This window comes from Salvelinus fontinalis, chromosome 40 (genome assembly GCF_029448725.1).
Source record: "Salvelinus fontinalis isolate EN_2023a chromosome 40, ASM2944872v1, whole genome shotgun sequence".
Taxonomy (NCBI): Eukaryota; Metazoa; Chordata; class Actinopteri; order Salmoniformes; family Salmonidae; genus Salvelinus; species Salvelinus fontinalis.
In genome coordinates this window covers 29065522-29082907 of record NC_074704.1, presented here as the reverse complement: position 1 = coordinate 29082907, position 17386 = coordinate 29065522, and the positions used below count along the sequence as shown (strand labels likewise).

Here is a 17386-nt window from a genome sequence, read left to right as displayed (position 1 = left end):
AATCCATACCATACAAGACTCTGACAAAATGTTTTCCATAATGATTCCCCCTTGGATTTAGCCACTGACTCAACCATGTTACCTTATATTCATGGCAGGCTCAGGAGTTCTCTGCTGCAGTGTATTTTTGCTACATACAGTAGCAGCACCATCAACAATATCCCATTTGTCCTCCTCCTGTTCACGAGAAAGCCTTGTGGCGAAGGAGGAGGCCACAGATATGCTACCTTATATCTACTCCTCATGATGTTATGAATTCACGCTCATCTCAATACCACGATGTCTTGCCGTCATTTGTTTTCCAGCAACTGTGTGAAAAGACAAATCAAAATCAATACAACAATGGACACAGGGAATGAGAAAAGGCCAGAAAGGCCTCCCGGGTTGCGCAGTGGTCTAGGGCACTGCATCGCAGCGTTAGCTGTGCCACCAGAGACTCTGGGTTCGCGCCCAGGCCCTGTCGCAGCCGGCCGCGACCGGGAGGTCCGTGGGGCGACGCACATTTGACCTAGCGTCGTCCGGGTTAGGGAGGGTTTGGCTGGTAGGGATATCCTTGTCTCATCACGCTCCAGCGACTCCTGTGGCGGGCCGGGCGCAGTGCGCGCTAACCAAGATAGCCAGGTGCACGGTGTTTCCTCCGACACATTGGTGCGGCTGGCTTCCGGGTTGGAGGCGCGCTGTGTTAAGAAGCAGTGCGGCTTGGTTGGGTTGTGTTTCGGAGGACGCATTGGTTTCGACCTTCGTCTCTCCTGAGCCCGTACGGGAGTTGTAGCGATGAGACAAGATAGTAATTACTAACAATTGGATACCACGAAATTGGGGAGAAAAGGGAGTAAAAAAAAGAAAAAAAAGAAAGGACACCGTCTTTCTGCTGTCTGCCTGTCTGACTGTCTGTCTGTCCAACCTTAGATGCAGATCCCTAGATGACGGTAGCGTCCCACCTGGCCGACATCCGGTGAAATTGCAGAGCGCCAAATTCAAAATACAGAAATAGTCAAATTAAACATTTATAAAAATTCAAGTGTTATACATCGGCTTAAAGATTAACTGGATTAACTTGTTAATCCAGCCGCTGTGTCAGATTTCAAAAAGGCTTTACGGCGAAAGCATACCATGCGATTATCTGAGGACAGCGCTCCGCTTACAAAAGCATATAAACATTTTCAAGCCAAGTAGAGGAGTCACGAAAGTCAGAAATAGCACTGTAAATGGCACAAACACACAACAAATTAAAGTCTTCCTTGGTTTGGTCACAAGGTATCCACAAGGCCGTCGCCTGCCGAAGGGCTATTTTTCCACAGCCTCCCTACCAGAGGTGGGACCAAGTTATTGTTTTAAAAGTCACAAGTACGTCTCAAGTCTTAACACTCAAGTCCCAAGTCAAAACAGGTAAGTCTGAGTCAAGTCTCAAATCAAGATTGACAAGTCTCAAGTCAAGTCTCAAGTCCTAAACAAGTCATAATGTTCTCTTCACCAAATGTAATATCATTTCATATTTTTAGCAAGAGTAAGAGTTAGTATATTACATTTACGCAAATCATGAATGCTTTTAAAAATATATTTATTACTTTCCAAATCAACTTTATATTTCCATGGAAATACATGGGTAGCCATGAGGAAGACCCCCCCCTAGCAATCGACTATCGAGGATCGCTATGGGGCGCAATCGGGCGATGTAGGCTTGTACACAATCGCCCAACTTTAACACACACCCTCTCTCTGTGTGGTTACAGTAGGCTAATGTATGTCAATGGTTTTAGGAACAGCAGTAACATCAGGCAGGATTTAGGCTACCAACTGCCTAGCAAGTTGTAGCTCAATCTTGGGTGCAATGATCCCGTTCCCGCACTGACTGACTGTGTGGAGGCTCATTGATTTAACATTATGTTAGCCTACATGCTACACTAGCAAAGTTATAAACTATATAGCTGTCGGCTATATTAGCCACGACTTACCGTTCTTTGTGCAACTTCAAATGTCGAACAAAGTTGGAAGTTGTTGTGCCTCCGTCTGTAATTTTCTTCCCGCATGTTTTGCAAGTTGCAATCCGTTTTATATCCGAAAATAATAATTTTGGGTATCATCTTTCCAAGGGCTCCGTCTGAATTTACCCGCCGACGTCCCTCTGCACTGGCACAATTTGATTGGCTGCTGTCTGATTCAAACTGTAATCTGTTAAATGAAGAGTTGATGCACTGCACACTTTTTTTAATAGCATCATTTTTTATATTTGGGCTTGGGGAGAGTAGCAAGTCAGTTTGAGTTAAAAGGCTCAAGTCCAAGTTAAGTCACGAGTCATTGGTGTAAAAGTCAAAGTCGAGTTGCAAATCACCTCTGCTCCCTACTTTTCCATAACCTCTTTATTACAAGCCTCTTCATCTAGTGCTTGGTTTTAAGTTAGATTCTTAGACAAGACAAATACACACATCCTTCCACATGACTCACCTCATAGGAATTACTATGAAACAGAGAAAGGAAATAGGGTGGTGACATAGGGGTGTGGGATTCTGGGTGGGTTTGTGTGATGGTCAACCTCTGTGATAATCAGACAAATTGAAAATACCAAAAAATTGAGAGTGAAATCTCTTTAAAATGTCTAATTGAGTTGTTCATAACAATTACACAGTCTTCCATTCCATTTCCTTGTGGCAAGGTTAATGTAGATATGCTTTTATTTGAGTTGGATGTGAAACAATAGTCTTTGCTGAGCTTATGACGTAGCCTCTTCTCAAACGTTTCACATGATGCTACGAAGAATGAGGTCAGAACAATTCATGGAGAATGGCCAAGCCCACAGATTTGCAGTAAGTGGAAAACGTATGCACCAAAATAAACCTTGCTTTTCTGACTTACCTTGAAATAGGACACCTGCATACAGATCTGCAATCTTAATTTGATCACTCCATTGTCGCAGAGAAGCAGGAACAAATTAAGATAGTGTTTGTGTGTGTGAAGAGTACAGTCGTGGCCAAAAGTTGAGAATAACACAAACATAAATTCACAAAGTTTGCTTCTTCAGTGTCTTTAGATATTTTTGTCAGGTGTTACTATGGAATAATGAAGTATAATTACAAGCATTTCATAAGTGCCAAAGGCTTTTAATGACAATTACATGAAGATGATGCAAAGAGTCAATATTTGCAGTGTTGACCCATCTTTTTCAAAAACTCTGCAATCCGCCCTGGCATGCTGTCAATTAACTTCTGGGCCACATCCTGACTGATGGCAGCCCATTCTTGCATAATCAATGCTTGGAGTTTGTCAGAATTTGTGGGTTTTTGTTTGTCCACCCGCCTCTTGAGGATTGACCACAAGTTCTCAATGGGATTAAGGTCTGGGGAGTTTCCTGGCCATGGACCCAAAATATTGATGTTTTGTTCCCCCGAGCCACTTAGTTATCACTTTTGCCTTATGGCAAGGTGCTCCATCATGCTGGAAAAGGCATTGTCCATCACCAAACTGTTCCTGGATATTTGGGGGAAGTTGCTCTCAGAGGTTGTGTTGGTACCATTCTTTATTCATGGCTGTGTTCTTAGGCAAAATTGTGAGTGAGCCCCCTCCCTTGGCTGAGAAGCAACCTCACACATGAATGGTCTCAGGATGCTTTACTGTTGGCATGACACAGGACTGATGGTAGCGCTCACCTTGTCTTCTCCGGACAAGCTTTTTTCCGGATGCCCCAAACAATCGCAAATGATATTCATCAGAGAAAATGACTTTACCCCAGTCCTCAGCAGTCCAATCCCTGTACCCTTTGCAGAATATCAGTCTGTCCCTGATGTTTTTCCCGGAGAGAAGTGGCTTCTTTGCTGCCCTTCTTGACACCAGGCCATCCTCCAAAAGTCTTTGCCTCACTGTGCATGCAGATGCACTCACACCTGCCTGCTGCCATTCCTGAGCAAGCTCTGTACTGGTGGTGCCCCGATCCCGCAGCTGAATCAACTTTAGGAGACGGTCCTGGTGCTTGCTGGACTTTCTTGGGCGCTCTGAAGCCTTCTTCACAACAATTGAACTGCTCTCCTTGAAGTTCTTGATGATCCAATAAATGGTTGATTTAGGTGCAATCTTACTGGCAGCAATATCCTTGCCTGTGAAGCCCTTTTTGTGCAAAGCAATGATGATGGCACGTGTTTCCTTGCAGGTAACCATGGTTGACCGAGGAAGAACAATGATTCCAAGCACCACCCTCCTTTTGAAGCTTCCAGTCTGTTATTCGAACTCAATCAGCATGACAGAGTGATCTCCAGCCTTGTTCTTGTCAATACTCACACCTGTGTTAACGAGAGAATCACTGACATGATGTCAGCTGGTCCTTTTGTGGCAGGGCTGAAATGCAGTGGAAATGTTTTTGGGGGATTCAGTTCATTTGCATGGTAAAGACGGACTTTGCAATTAATTGCAATTCATCTGATCACTCTTCATAACATTCTGGAGTATATGCAATCTGCCATCATACAAACTGAGGCAGCAGACTTTGTGAAAATTAATATTTGTGCCATTCTCAAAACTTTTGGCCACGACTGTAGTGTGGGACCCCAATCCAGTTTGGGACCAGATTATATAATTTGTGTGTAATTTGTGACAATGTATACTTATCACCTAATCAAAGTATTGATAACAAACCAACGTTATCAGCCATCTGTTTCTGGCCCTAGCCTTAGACCTCTCTCTGGAATATGGCTATCACCTCCTTTGGCCAATAATACAACCCAGAGGAAGGAGATGGTGATGCTCCCTCCCTGGTCTCTTCCCACTCTACTATCTGAGCCCACTGGCTCTCTACTCTTATAGGCATGGTAAATTTTGTTTCATTCCAGTGGAAATGTTTTTGGGGGATTCAGTTCATTTGCATGGCAAAGCGGGACTTTGCAATTGATTGCAATTCATCTGATAACTCTTCATAACATTCTGGAGTATATGAAAATTGCCATCATACAAACTGAGGCAGCAGACGTTGTCAAAATTAATATTTGTGTCATTCTCAAAACTTTTGGTCACGACTGTCGATGCTGCTTTCGCTAAACAGCTAATGGGGATCTTACAGTTTTTTCTGAATGTTTAGACACTAACAGTGATTCTTGAAGTACTATCTCTGAAACCATTAACACTTGTAGCCAATGCATTTACCAAGGGTGCCAAACTGAATGCACGTTCTCTGCTTTACACTCAGTTTGTAATTTAATAAACAACTTCTAGCAAAACTGTAAACATTGGTGTCTACATTGCTACACTATTTTGCCAATTGCCTTTCCACATTGACATGTGGAAACACTTTCAGATAATGAGTTCACTTACAAATCAGAGCTTGAGCACTATAAATAGACCACAGGTAAACATTTGGTTTGGACAACAATGGAGTCCAATATTGGACAAAGACTAAGAGGGGTGAGAACTAGAGGAGGACGAAGAGGTGAAGAAGTAAGAGGAGGAGGAGAAGGAAGAGTTGAAATAGGATGGGGAAGAGGAAGAGGAGTCAGGAACATAATAACTGATGAAATCAGAGCGACTGTAGTTGACCATGTTGTCAACCATGGGATGGGTATGAGGGATGCCATGGGATGAGCATGAGGGAGAATGGGCAATGAGTTCAACCAAATCTGAGCCGCTATACTGTTGTTGTTGGATATTTCAAAATGACAACCGGTAAGTAACTGTAAGTGCTGTTGTCTTACTGGTACAGTAATATGTACTGTACTTGCCAAATGAGAAGGATCTATCACTAAAAACATTCAAATGTTTTTACAGAACTGCAAGAAAACCAGTATCTGGTTGAAGAGGTTGACTATTCACCCGAGAGCAGGGGCCCCACATTGTAAACATGATCATTGAAAATAACTGCATCAGACGCAGAGAACTGCAGGACCACATAATGGCAGATAACACCATATTCCAAAACGTCAGCGTGAGTCTCTTTACACTATCTTATCATTGGTACTGGATCTGGAAGTGTATGGTGCTACATCATATTGACTGATCCCTGCCTCTTCCTACTGTGCTACATTGTGTTGTCTTCTTTCTTTCAGAGAGTCATGGAGCTAGAAGCAGATGCAGTGCATCATGAGCTAATATATGTGGACGAGGCAGGTTTCAACCTTGCAAAAACAAGGGGCCGTGGCAGAAATATCATCATACACCGTGCCATCATCAACGTCTTGGGACAACGTGGTGGCAACATAACAATGTGTGCCACGGTTATTCAATTACAATAAATGATTTATATGAACAGTGTGACGTGAAATGGAACTGTTAAATGGCATGCAATGCCTAAACGTGTTTTCTGTGCGGCCTTCTCGGCATGATCAATCATCAACGTTCAGTGTGTGTGTGTGTATGTGTGTTTGTGTGTGTGCTGTCGTAGCGTACCGTAGGCCTATTTACTTACACAAAGTCGCCATAAATTCGCTGCGTGCGACGCGTTCTCCAACCACTCCATTGCAAACAGCAAGTAGGTCTACAGGCTATATAGATCAGCGTTAAAAAAGATGGCCATAGTCTATCCTCCCCAAGAACGTATGACAACTGAAGAGAGGATATGCCGAGAAAGAATGGTAAATTAGCCGAAATGCAAAAATACAAAATATGCAGGTGCGACATAACCAACTCTCTGGATCCATTCGTACATTAGACCAGTCATCACAACACTAGCACCCAACCATATTTAGGCCTACTCAAGTCCCCAATAGAAAACATCTCTTAAGCTACATGGCTTCTATAAATTGAATTGCCTACTATATGTGCAGCCTACAAGCGACCTCTCGACGTAGACAACGTCCAATCTCAATCTCCCTCTCACATTTAAATCTCCACTAATGTGTGGCACTGGCAGAGGCTCAAATATGAACTGTTGCTAATCACAAAACGGCTGATACACTATGACCACAAAAGCACTTGAGAAAATAAACATTTGCAAAAAAAAAAATCACAACGTTACGTTAACAAAAGCGGGCGCACGGTTGGCTACTGGTCAGATTCGCAGACAAGTGACCCACTGCGCTATTCATTGTGCTGAATCTCCACTAGCCTAGGCCTGTTTGTTTAGCGGAGAATCTGATGTTGCCTGTGACAGTCACCACAATAAGTGTCTTATCATGAAGTATAAACAGCCACAACCTTCCCAAATTCCCCCGATAGCAGGTGCAAGGGGAGAGAAAAGAGTCAACAAGCTGTCTGACATCTTTCAGTCAAAGGTAGGCTAAAACGAATGTAATTTTCACTAAACCTCATAATATTTTACCAGTCGGCCAGTGCTTCATAGGCCTAGGCTACCTTAAAACTAAGCTACAACAAAATAGTGTTGTGACTTTGACATGATTTTAAATGGATTAAATTGCAACAAATACAAAAAGAACACTTTAGATTCATGTGTATATTTCTCCATTTACAGTGCCAGATTTTCCTATGCTTTTAAATAGCACTTCCGGTTGGAACAGAAATTTCTTGCAATTTTCTCAGGATGGAAAATTGGTAGAATCTCTGGAAAATATTAAACCTTACTTACAACTACATCTTTGTAAGATGAGCATTGTACTGTATCTCTCTCATGGCCATGCGGCTGGGTTGTCAAGAAATAAAAAAATGCCACCCCACGTCAGTACGTGAAGGAAAAGGTGATGTCTTTGCAATTCAGCTACACCTGTAAGAGGTCATAGCCAGCATTCTTTAATCTGGTGATCCACCTGAAGGAATTAAAATAATACAACTCAATCTGGCAACCCTGAAACGAATGAGACGACCTGCCATTCATTGTCAGGGGGCCTGATCCTGAACCAGATGGTACACATTAAAGTGGCAATATGTAACATTTTTGGCCACCTGACCAAATTGACATAGAAATGTGAGTTATTGATTGATCATTCTACTTGAAAACAAGTCTAAGAAGCGGTAGATCTGTTCTATGTGCACTATTTCTATGCTTTCTGTTCTTAAGTTTTGTTTTTGCATCTTTTACTTTCGGTTTTGTACACCAGCTTCAAACAGCTGAAACAACAATATTTTTGGTTATGGGAAATATAATTTACAGTGGTTTAGAAGGCACAATGACTCTACACTATACTAGCTTATTTTGTCACATAAACTGAAATCAGGTGAACTATTAGTTTTAGCAACCAGGAAATGTCGGCGCGATTTCTGCATATCGCAACTTTAACAGAGTATGTTGGCTGCTCGTGTGGGGGGGTTACAGAGTTACCAAGCCACTGGGAATGTAATGATGTCACTTCCTGTTTGAGTCATATGGTGTGAGATGATTCTCAGATGCAATAGTAACACCATTGCTGTAAACATCAAGCGGGCCCTCTTCAATCAAATGTTTTGAATTCCTTTTCCCGTTGACTTCATTCTCATTTTACAAAGTTTTATTGCAGAACAAAGTTTAATAGCAGAAAGACCAGTCTAGTAGGTAGGTGTTCATGTAGCCATTGAAGACACTCTTGACTGTAGCAAGTGGAGGTGGGGGAGAGGCGTATGCTCTGCTGGGCAGGAATGCAGGAAAACACAATCATGTGAGAAGCAGGATGCTCATCGGAATGCAGAGGGCTTTTATTTTTCGAGTTCTGTAAACAGCTTGTGGTCTCCGGGCCAGAAAGAAGAGAAACCAAGGAACACTTTCTCATTTCTATTTTTGATCATTTTTTCTCTCTTGTCAAAACACTTTGCTTAATTGCAGGGCTGGTTCTGTGCAGGCATTTACCTATTGAAACTCTCTCTGTTCCAGTAAGCATAGGTGACTTTGCCATGGGGATTTTGTACATAATCTCTCATTTAAAACAGCTCAATGATAGAAAGTCACAACCATTCTACTATTACCGCCAACAATAATTGCTTACAAATGTGCACCAAATGATCACTTCTTATTTTCTAAGTTTAATTTCTCAACACACATTGATCTATATACAAATTAATGATGTGGTTTCCGAGCAGTTTCAAAGAGGTTTCTTCCATATCTTCCTGTATCCGTCTGCAAACATCTACTTTGAGCGTTTGCTTTGCCTGCCTGGAGTGCCAGGTGGGTGGGGTTTGCACTTTTGGGATAATTTTTATTGGTTTCATTGCATCAGGCAAGCACAGCTACAGTATTTTGAATAGTATTTGAACCGAAGTCCAGGTGTACATCATCATACGACCATTGCTATTCTATGAGGTTAAGTGAATGCAATGCAAACAACAGGGGTTATCCTGACACACTCTCTCCTCTCTGCCTCACTCACCTGCCAGGGCCTTGATGCGCGAGCGCTCGAACAGGCGAGCCGAGCTGTTCTCATTATCCCACTCGTCATCCCAGCGGTTGTTGGCCGTGTCGCCGCTACTGTACTGCTGCGTGATCTCCATGTGTTCATATTCCGCGGCTACTGTCGTCATCCTGACCTTTCACCTTGGACCTTTTCACCGATTACACTTCCTCATCAGTGGCTTCTGATGAAGCCCTGCAATCACAGAGACAGAGAGAGACATGTTCACATACACGCCACATTCAGTTAGCAGAACAGGGCTGTATTAGGTGTAGAATGAAGTTGCCCCGAGATGCTGATCTTTGGTCAGTTTAGCATATTCCCCTCTAATGGTTTGTGGTTAGGGTTGTGGGAGGGGAAGCTGATTCTAGTTCTGTACCTGGGGTGAACTTCTCCCAGCAGTGGAATTACATATTGTAGATGGCGTTCCAAGTCGTCAATATGCTGTCATGCTGTGCATCTCAAAATATTGCTGTATCATATTAATGTGGTTGTGAGATCTGATCGTCTGTGCAGCATGACTGCAGAAAAGATGACCATTGTATAAGGGCAGAACTATGGGGATATTTTGAGTAAGATCTCAGCCTGATTTATCACGCTGTACTCTCGGTTAGTTGCCTAAACATGGTTCATAGGTAAACAAATGGAGCAATAGGACACAATGTCTATCTCTTGGTTTAATCACATTTTCCAAATATGTCAAGGATTTAACACAATTAGATTTGTGAAAAGTGAGAAAAATTGTGAAAAGTGAGAAATTGAATGACAGACACATTTTTTCATAATAGAAATGACATTAGAGTGAAATGGACACAACAGTGTTACCCCACTCAAAGTGAATTAGCCAACAATGTGTTGCTGATGCCTAAGGACAAAACTAATCAAGACACACAGTGCCATCTTCTGGTAAAACCCAAGACTCACTTCTACCAGAATGTTTTCTATCAAATATACCACAATCCATCAGGCTAGCCCTTTCCTGCAGTCAATGAGCAAAAGCACACTCTTTGGCGTCATGGGTGGAAAGTTATTCATATTTTTCACAATTTCATCATTAATAAAGAGAATAAAAATGAAACAACGAAAATTCTGTGTTTCTATGTCAAACAGTTTTGTTATATTTCAGTCTTCTGTGATATATATAAAGTTGATGGCAGCATTAGATTCAAAATATTATATTTCCATTTTTAAAAATAGCTACCCTGAAAGTCCTGAGCTCTTTTTTTAAAATAAATGTATTGACACCAGATGGTATCATGTTAGTCATCATTAATCATTAGTTTACAATTGGCTCATTCATCCCCCTCCTCTCCCCTGTAACTATTCCCCAGGTCGTTGCTGCAAATGAGAACGTGTTCTCAGTCAACTTACCTGGTAAAATAACGGTAAAATAAAAATAAAATAAAATAAAATGAATAGTGACAAGGAGAGGAACTGCTGTTTGACAAAGCAAGATATTGGTATATCAAACTCCCCAAAAACCTTACTCTTCCACAGGTATTTTCCCTCTCCGAGCTTTGCAGTCCTCTATTGTTGAGTGTGCTTCCCTTGGAATTCTCTCAACCAGCTTCACCTGGAATGCTTTTCCAACAGTCTTGAAGGAGTTCCCACATATTCTGAGCACTTGTTGGCTGCTTTTTCTTCACTCAGCAGTCTAACTCATCCCAAACCATCTCAATTGGGTTGAGGTCGGGTGATTGTGGAGGCCAGGTCATCTGATGCAGCACCCCATCACTCTCCTTCTTGGTCAAATAGCCCTTACTCAGCCTGGAGGTTTGTTGGGTCATTCTCCTGTTGAAAAACAAATGATAGTCCCACTAAGCGCAAACCAGATGGGATGGAGTATCACTGCAGAATGTAGTGGTAGCCATGCTGTGCCTTGAATTCTAAAAAAAATCACTGACAGTGTCACCAGAAAAGCACCCCCACACCATCACACCTCCTCCAACATGCTTCACGGTGGGAACTACACATGTGGAGATCATCCGTTTACCTACTCTGCGTCTCACGAAGGCACGGCGGTTGGAACCAAAAATCTCACATTTGGACTCATTAGACCAAAGGACAGATTTCCACCGTTCAAATGTTCATTGCTCGTGTTTCTTGGCCCAAGCAAGTCTCTTCTTTTTATTGGTGTGCTTTAGTAGTGGCTTTATTTGGAACAATTCGACCATGAAGGCCTGATTCACGCAGTCTCCTCTGAACTGTTGATGTTGAGATGTGTCTGTTATTTGATCTCTGTGAAGCATTTATTTGGGCTACAATCTGAGGTGCAGTTAACTCAAATGAACTTATCCTCTGCAGCAGAGGTAACTCTGGGTCTTCCTTTCCTGTGACGGTCCTCATGGGAACCAGTTTCATCATAGCGCTTGATGGTTTCTGCGACTGCACTTGAAGAAACTTTAAAAGTTCTTGATATTTTCCGGATTGACTGACCTTCATGTTTTAAAGTAATGATGGACTGTCGTTTCTCTTTGCTTATTTGAGCTGCTCTTGCCTTAATATGGACTTGGTCTTTTACCAAATAGGGCTATCTTCTGTATACCACCCCTACCTTGTCACAACACAACTGATTGGCTCAAACGCATTAAGGAAATAAATTCCACAAATTAACTTTTAACAAGGCACACCTGTTAATTGAAATGCGTTCCAGGTGACTACCTCATGAAGCTGGTTGAGAGAATACCAAGAGCGTGCAAAGCTGTCATCAAGGCAAGGATGGCTACTTTGAAGAATATAAAATATATTTTGATTTGTTTAACACTTTTTGGGTTACTACATGATTCCATTTGTGTTATTTCATGGTTGTGATGTCTTCACTATTATTCTACAATGTAGAAAATAGTAAAAATAAAGAAACTCTCGAATGAGTATGTGTATCCAAACTTTTGACTGCTACTGTATATAATAAATAAACAAATAATACTCCCATCCGATGCTTTTGAAAATAGGCCTCACCCTAGAATAAAGAATAATAAAGAACAAAAGAAAGAGAGACGGAGAGCATCATTATTATCATCAACACCATCATCATCATCACAGCTCCTACAGTTGATTTGATTTGATGGAAGCAGCCGTACTTTGTTTCCCTAACCAGAGGCCTCCACAGTGACTACAGCTGCCTTTTACCCACTTCGCCACAGACAGGGCTAAGTGCTTATCATCAGCAAAAACTGCAACCAAAGGGCTCTCCTCTTCCTGTAAACATTAATAGTTGTCTATAGATTGCCTCAGCCGTTTCCTCCTCGTCTGATACGTTGTGTATTCCCCTCTATCCCTCCCCTGACTAGGGATGAGTCCCAAATGGTACCCTTTTGCATATTACATATTAAGTGCCCTATGGGCCCTGGTCAAAAGTAATGCACTATAAAGGGAATAGAGTGAAGTTTGTGACGCACCTAGGACGCAGGTTGACGTTTATTGTCTGTCATGAGTCTTGTCTTGGAGGCAGAACTGAGCGATTTCCGCTAGATAGGCCAGCTGCAAAGTTAAAATTGGCAATATTGTAACTATTCATGAAAACTAAAAGGAGCTTTTTGGTCTTCATTTAAGGTTAAGGTTAGGCATTAGCAGTGTGGTTACGGTTAGGGTTAGGTTTAAAATCAGATTTTATGACTTTGTGGATGTTCCAGCTAGTGATGACTCTGCAGAGCTGCCTACAGAACAAGATTCATGACGAAAAATGATAACCTACGCCTAGGACTGCCAAAGAGTATTCAACTCAGCCAATTTCATTAGCTGGTTAACAACACAGCCCATGTCTATATTTGACCAGTTATCTAAACATTACAATTCTCAAGTTCTCAATCTTTGTTTTGTAAAAAAAAATGCAAATAATTTTAAAAGATGTAGTCCGGGATCTTAAGCGCTTACAAATTCGTAGCATATTATACGAATTGGAATTCGCAACATATCATACACATTGTTTTTAATGCAGGACATAACATATATGAGGTAGATGAGGTACTGTAGATGACATAGATGAGGTAGAACACAATTGTGGACAATCTTCAGGGACCCGTTTTGGCACATTGATCACTACATTCAAAACTACTGGCTAAAATTATGCAAATTACTTGCATAATATTGCTTTAAGGCAATCATTGATAATACTTCTGCTCAACTGCACTGTATTGATCTTTTAGGTCTTCTTTAATAAAACATTTCCATCCATATTCTTTAATTGTTTTTGTGCTTTTATCCCTTTTTCCTCCAATTGGTAGTTACAGTCTTGTCCCGTCGCTGCAACTACTGTACGAACTCCGGAGAAGCGAAGGTCGAGAGCCATGCGTCCTCCGAAACATGACCCTGCCAAGCCGTACTGCTTCTTGACACATTGCTCGCTTAACCCGGTAGCCAGCCACACCAATGTGTCAGAGGAAACACCGTGCAGCTGGCGACTGAAGTCAGCTTGCAGGCGCCCGGCCTGCCACAAGGACTCACTAGAGCGCGATGAGACAAGGACATCCTGTGCCAATTGTGCGCCGCCTCATGGGTTTCCCAGTCATGGCCGGCTGTAACACAGCCTGGGATCGATCCCGGGTCTGTAGTGCGCCCCTCGGGTGGCCCCCATCCATATTCTTAATACAAAATAAATGTTCTGTTTTAATGGAATGATTCAAGGTGAGATACATTTTGTTCATCATAAGAAGTCCTAGGATTCAGCGAAAGGTTGATTAGCAATTATGTATTAGTGGTCTTAACATTTACTGTATGTAAGAGGAGATATCAGCCCTCGAGGAAATGGAGGAGGAGATATGGGTTGGTATGGAGCTCTACAAATGGCATTTGTTTATTGTCCTGAAAGGAAAGAAGAGCTAATACTGGTTCTCTAATGGAACTTGTAACATGAGCCCTCAAAACACTCCCTAACCCTGTGTAAAAATTAAGATATAAAAACAAACTTCCGTCAAACCGAAAGTATGGCAAATATCAAATGCAGAACTGATGCATTGTTCATTTTACGATACAGGTATACTTTTTGCTGGGTGAGTTTAGGTCAAAGGTCATTCTTCAGGTCAGGTCAGACTGTATGGGGTCAGCTAGTAGATTAATCTGTTCTTTCCTTGTAAGAAATCCCTTAAGAATTTGAATTATGTGGTTAAAATGTTATTATTTGCAGTGTGTTCTTATGCCAAATACTGAATGGGTTTCTTAAATTCCTTGGTGTGTGTACTGATCTTTCCTGCAAGTCAACATGTACTCCCTGCCCTCAATATTGCGTAAAATTCGCTATAAACCTTTCCATCTGCTAATTTCAGAGAGGAATAACATGAAACTACCCACTTGGCAAAAACTGGTTGAACCAACGTTTCCACGTCATTTAAAAAATATCAAAGTGATGCCGTTGAATCAACGTGGAAAACTGATTGGATTTGCAAAAAGTCATCAACGTAAGGGAATTTCGGGGGGGGTTTTCACCCAACTTTAAATCCAATGACATGGTGACATGTTTTGTTGATTTCACGTTAAATTCACATTAGTTGACAACTCAACCAAATGTAAATCAAAAAGAGGCGTTGAAATGACGTCTGTGCCCAGTGGGTAGCCATCCTTTCTCTCATCCCACTAAATCTAGGGTTTGTTCAGGATAGGTGAATAATGTCATCTCTACACATCGCATTTCTATGAGCAACAGCGTGAACATTTCACCTCATTGAGCGTTTAAGTTCAGCGGTTAAGAACTTAGGTCCGGTAAACGAAAGGTCGCTGGTTTGTAATCCCCAAGCCAACTAAGTGAAAAATCTGTCAAATGTAACATTTAGTCAGGAACTAAACCATAATTGCTCCTGTAAGTCGCTCTGGATAAGAGCATCTGCTAAATGACTAAACTATAAATATAATGATATTTCACTCACAGCCATAATTTCACCAACTATGGAACTGAGATCCACATTGATCAGAGATGGTGCAATCATGGAATATCAACCCAAAAATGTTTTCTTCTATTTATTCTTTACAGATAGTGAGGCTTACGTTCGTTCATTTTCATCATGTTTACTTCACAGAATGAGAGCAGGCTACAAAAGATACATGCCAGTTACATTGCACCTCCATTGATGGGATACATCCTATTTACATACATTCCAAATACTGCGGATATGGGGTATATTCAGAATCTGAATGTCCCACCTTCCTCCTCCCCTAAGAAAAAGTATCATGATATTCACACCCTATTCAGATGGTATGTAAATCCAGTAAATACAAATCCGGGATACTCCAATGATATGTTACGTTTCATATGGTATGTATTAATTTGTGGATGTCCATCATCCATTCCGTATGATATGTTATGAATAACAATTCGTATGATATGTTATGAATGGCAATTCGTACAATATGTTATGAATGGCAATTCGTACAATATGTTACTAATTGCAATTTGTACAATATATGTTACGAATTTGCTAAAGTTATGATATGTAAATGAATTCCAATTTGTTGCGGCTAACGTTAGCTAGGCGGCTAACGTTATCTAGGCTAGGAGTTAGGGATTAAGGTTAAGGTTAATCCTATCCTTTTTTGCTCACGCAAAAAAACAGATATCTCTACTTTAAACAGAAGGATTTTGGTGGGGAATTTTTAAATTATGCTAATTAGATTTTTGAAGGGGCACGGACATCGACTGTAGGGGATTAAATGGTTTTAAGGTTAGGGTTAGGGTAAGCTAACATGCTAAGTAGTTGCAAAGTAGCTAAAAAAGTAGCTAGAAAAGTTGCTAATTAGCTAACATGCTAAAGTTGTCCTTGATTAGATTTGAACATGCAACATTTGGGTTGGTTCACGTTATATACACCCACTCATCCATCTCGACCAACCACCCTACTTTTGGTTTTGCCTTAAGTAACCTTCTGTCTTTTGTAACCATTCCAAACTATTTGAGTGTCCCGGATTTACATTTACTGTGTTACGTCTAGTCTATGAAACTAGACTGCTTCCACCCCCTCACTCTGAGCAATAGCAGAAATTGCAACAGCTTGGATACTAGCTTGGCAAATCACCATGGAGTGCTATACACCCAGCAACCTTTGTGCTATCTAACAGTTTGCGGTTGTGTGGACCCGTTCAGTCTGAAGCTATCGTTTACCATCTACTCTTCACAATGTCCGTCATGTAAAGCTGTCTGGACAAGAGGGGAATGATGGCCATACTTTCCTGATATAGCAACCGTCTGGCATCACTCACCATGACATTGCTGCGTGTTTCTAAACTAGTGCTAAGCTGAGGGTATGCATGAGTAATGATGGGGCGGTGAGTCGGAAGCAGGTGAAACGTTTTAATAAAACAACGACACTAACATAAGGCAGTACACCGATACACAAGAACAATACCAGCTGGTGAGTGAACATGGGAGAGTGACATATAAAGGGGAGGATATGATGAAGAGATGGAGTCCAGGTGTGAAATGATGAAGGTAATGGAGTCCAGGTGTGAATCATAATGATCATAATTATGATAATGATTCACAGGTGCACGTAACGATGAGTGCCAGGTGTGCGTAATGATGAATCCCAGGACCGGTGGTTAGTACTCTGGCGACATCGTATGCCGGAGGGGAGGAGCAGGAGCAGATGTGACAGCATGTTTAAAATCCACATGGCAATCACAAAACACATGAGTTACTTTGCAAGCAGGACATTCTACAAGAGCATACAATATGTACACGTTCCCCCTTTTGCAATGTATAAAGGTACCAGACAATCCTTGTTACGTCACACCTCCCCTTCCCAAACACACACACAACAAATCTGATTTTGTGTCTCCACACACCCACACAGACGCTGCTCTACACCTCGCATCGCATATTGGTGCTATGGATACGGATTGCATCTATTGTTAAGCCCCCCTTCACTACCTCTGTTTAATGCGACAGCAGAGACATCATGCCACTCAGTCTTTGTGCATTCAAACATGTATGCTATCCAAGGCATGTAGTTTGCAGCTGACCATATTACTGTATGACTTGTTTTTTGTAATGCATCACTAGCATACCAGGCAATTATATTTTGTGAGGGTCTCCTACTAACTGGACACACATGCATGGAATGTGTGTTAGCGCAAGTGCTTGCTTCAGCAGTGCTACAGCTTTTTAGCATGACACACATAGAACAAGGCCCTACAGAAGGCACTCATTTATATTCTACTGCATATGTGCCGTA

At 41.6% G+C, this 17386-nt stretch overlaps 1 protein-coding gene across 3 annotated transcripts in view; it reads right to left on the bottom strand.

Annotated features, from left to right (window-relative positions):
* Nucleotides 1-17386, bottom strand: part of LOC129839348 (spectrin beta chain, non-erythrocytic 1) — a 118511-nt gene that overhangs the window by 85640 nt on the left and 15485 nt on the right. For all 3 annotated transcript variants that reach the window (XM_055906724.1, XM_055906725.1, XM_055906722.1), the window contains exon 2: nucleotides 9207-9422. In XM_055906724.1, coding sequence (XP_055762699.1) covers nucleotides 9207-9357 — 151 coding nt within the window. In that variant the 5' untranslated portion in view covers nucleotides 9358-9422. The remainder of the gene's footprint in view (nucleotides 1-9206; nucleotides 9423-17386) is intronic.